General features: G+C 38.5%; 1 protein-coding gene across 1 annotated transcript; it reads right to left on the bottom strand.

Annotated features, from left to right (window-relative positions):
• Positions 1–299: 299 nt before the first annotated feature.
• LOC126710475 (heat stress transcription factor B-4) lies at positions 300–2,123 on the bottom strand. Its single transcript, XM_050410950.1, has 2 exons — positions 1,620–2,123; positions 300–1,488 (listed from the first exon to the last, which is right to left on the bottom strand). Exons 1-2 carry the CDS (start codon positions 1,866–1,868, stop codon positions 655–657), a joined length of 1,083 nt encoding a protein of 360 aa, XP_050266907.1. The 5' UTR covers positions 1,869–2,123; the 3' UTR covers positions 300–654.
• Between the last annotated feature and the right edge of the window lie 421 nt (positions 2,124–2,544).

Genomic DNA, 2,544 nt, shown 5'->3' with positions numbered 1-2,544 from the left:
TTATTTTAGTTACAAGTCCATCATTTTGTATCGGTTTTTGAATTTAAGCGAGTTGGGTATTTTGTGTCACATATATACTTCTACGTATCAACCATTAATGTACTAATAAGAGAGAAAGCCCTAGAGGAAATTGTCAATGAACTAGCCTGTAAAGCTGTAACTTCCTCAGTCTTTTTTTTTCCCAATAAAACTGAGGGAAAAGGAAACAAACCCATCAATATAATACCCTCTCTCTCTCTCTCTTTCACATTAATGAAACTGAAACATTCAGATACTAAAATCAGAAAAAGAAAGAGAAGGAGAAGAAAGATGAGCATGTCCATAATCAAAAGCAATAAATTGCACCACTACAAAGAATAAATAAAGCTTGAAGAAAAAGATGGTATTGGTGATTTAATACGCTTTGCTTTGATCTTCTTCACTCTAACCAAAACCCACCTGCATTCATGCCCGGGGGGAACAAAGATAATACTGGCTGGCACTAAAGTTATATACACAGACTCACATAGAGTCACTCACAAACACACACGCACGCACACACACATATTGTCAACAATATCATTAAACTCTCTCAAGACTCAAAGAAAAAGAAACAAAAAAATTGGAGAAGAAAATCAAAAAAGAACTTAATTTTCTAAATGGATTCAAGGAAAACTAACATGTAGGAGGCATAAGATTTAAGCCTAAGTCATCCTTTTCCAAGACCAAACGAGCTTTGGTAGTCTCCATGTTGATGGGATTAGAACCGTACTCAGGGTGCAACCTTTTCTTTGAATATTGAAGTGGCACTCCAAAAAGCTTGGTCTTGCAGCTATTGCTGTTGGGTTCATCAAGAATTGTCAAAGAACTAGTCTTTGATGTAGTAGTAGTAGTTGGAGAGTTCATAACATGGGTGTTTTGAAAAGCTTGCTTAGGGTTATTACTCTGACAGTATCCAAAAAGCTGGTTCAATGGCTTTTGCACCATTGGAGTATTAGAACCAATAGGTGTGGTAGCCGTTGCTTGTGGGCTACAAAGAAGTAGAGAAGAAGGGTAAGTATTGCTTGGAGCCACAGGTTTCACATGGTTTTGAACAAAGTATATTATATCATTGTAAAGCTTCCTCATGTGTGCTAGCTCAGACATTAGCATCGAGTTGCTTCTTCTTAGTCTTTCATTGTCCTCTGAAAGCGCAGTCACTGAGTTATTGTAGTTGCCTGCAAGTCCACCTCTTGGGGATGAGACTAAAGGGGGTGAGTCACACCAATTAGCTTGCTCATCCGAGTCAGATGGAGATATGCTGACTCGGTTTGAAAAGGGAAAGAAACTCGGGCAACTCGGGTTGACACCCAGTGGAGAATGTGGGTGATGATGATGGTGGTGTTGGTTTATAGCTACTTGTGGCTGCGCGGTTTTCCTTCTATGGATCTCACAAAGCAAGTGCTTCTCTCCCTTTTTGAAGAACTCGTTCGCAAACTCCCATCTATCCGGTACAATCTTTCTAAAACCCTAGTGAACATATCAAAAAACACAAAATAGAGATAACCCATTTAGTAAAAACATAAACTTTAAGCTTAGAACATTGAGTTTTAGTATATTAATCAAGGTGTATATGCTCATGTATAACTATATATACGTACATAAGTGTTAAGCTGGCGAACGAAGCTAGAGAAATTGTTGTGCTTGAAATAGTTGGGAAGGAGGTCACGAGCAAACTCGGGAGGTCTCCAAACAACGAAGGTAGTGTCATCTTCACCCCAAGAAACTATGTGGTCTGTGGCTGGATCGTCTACAAGTTGATAGGTTTTGGTGAGAAATGGTGCTGGGACTGATTTGTGTGAGTCTAAAGAGAGCAATATGCCCTCACAATTGTCAAGCATAAGAGCCATTTTTTTTTGAAAGATCAAAGGCACAAGCTTTTGATGAGTAGGAGGAGGAGAAGATCTGAGTGATGAGTGAGAGAAATATGGTGGGGTTAGTTGAGAGTGAGAATATGAGAGTGAGAGTGAGTGTGAGTGTGAGTGAGAATGAGAGAGTGTTGATGGATAAAAATGTTTGATGGATGTGTGGGGGTGTGGTACAATGGTACTGTGTAATGCGGTTGTTCTTTTTTGATTTTTTTTTTTCGAAAAAATAGTTGTATAGTATATGGTTTTTTGTTTTTGCGATAAAATATATGTGTTTTTTGTTATGTGAGTATTATATTTTTGTTTCCCTCCTCGGTTATGTAGTGAGAGAGAATATGTGTCTGTCTGTCTAGGACTGTGAAATAAGGGCCTTTCAAGACAAACCCGTGACTTTCTCTCTCTCTCTCTTTGAAAGAGAGAGGTACTGACATTGATCCCGCGCACACCCACTTAAAATCACGCACAGGAGGATTGTGCAGTGTAGCAGACTAGCCTGTTTTGTTAAATTTACATTGCCATCCTTCTTCTTTCTTAGCCTTTTTCCTTTGTTCTAGCATAGTAAATTTAGTCAAAGTCTTCATTACTAGTTTACTATTATTCCATACATGTTAAAACTATATAAAAGCTTAGCTTTCCTTTTCTGCTCCCACTCTCTCTT

The sequence above is a fragment of the Quercus robur genome, chromosome 2 (assembly GCF_932294415.1).
Source record: "Quercus robur chromosome 2, dhQueRobu3.1, whole genome shotgun sequence".
NCBI classification, from domain to species: domain Eukaryota; kingdom Viridiplantae; phylum Streptophyta; class Magnoliopsida; order Fagales; family Fagaceae; genus Quercus; species Quercus robur.
Note: the sequence above shows the minus strand (reverse complement) of the source record. Positions and strands in the feature narration are given on the sequence as shown.

Coding starts and splice junctions, on each gene's coding strand:
- LOC126710475 (XM_050410950.1), bottom strand. CDS start 1,868: ATGGCTCTTATGCTTGACAATTGTGAGGGCATATTGCTCTCTTTAGAC. Junction 1,489..1,619: donor TTCGCCAGCTTAACACTTAT/GTACGTATATAT, acceptor TATGTTCACTAG/GGTTTTAGAAAGATTGTACC.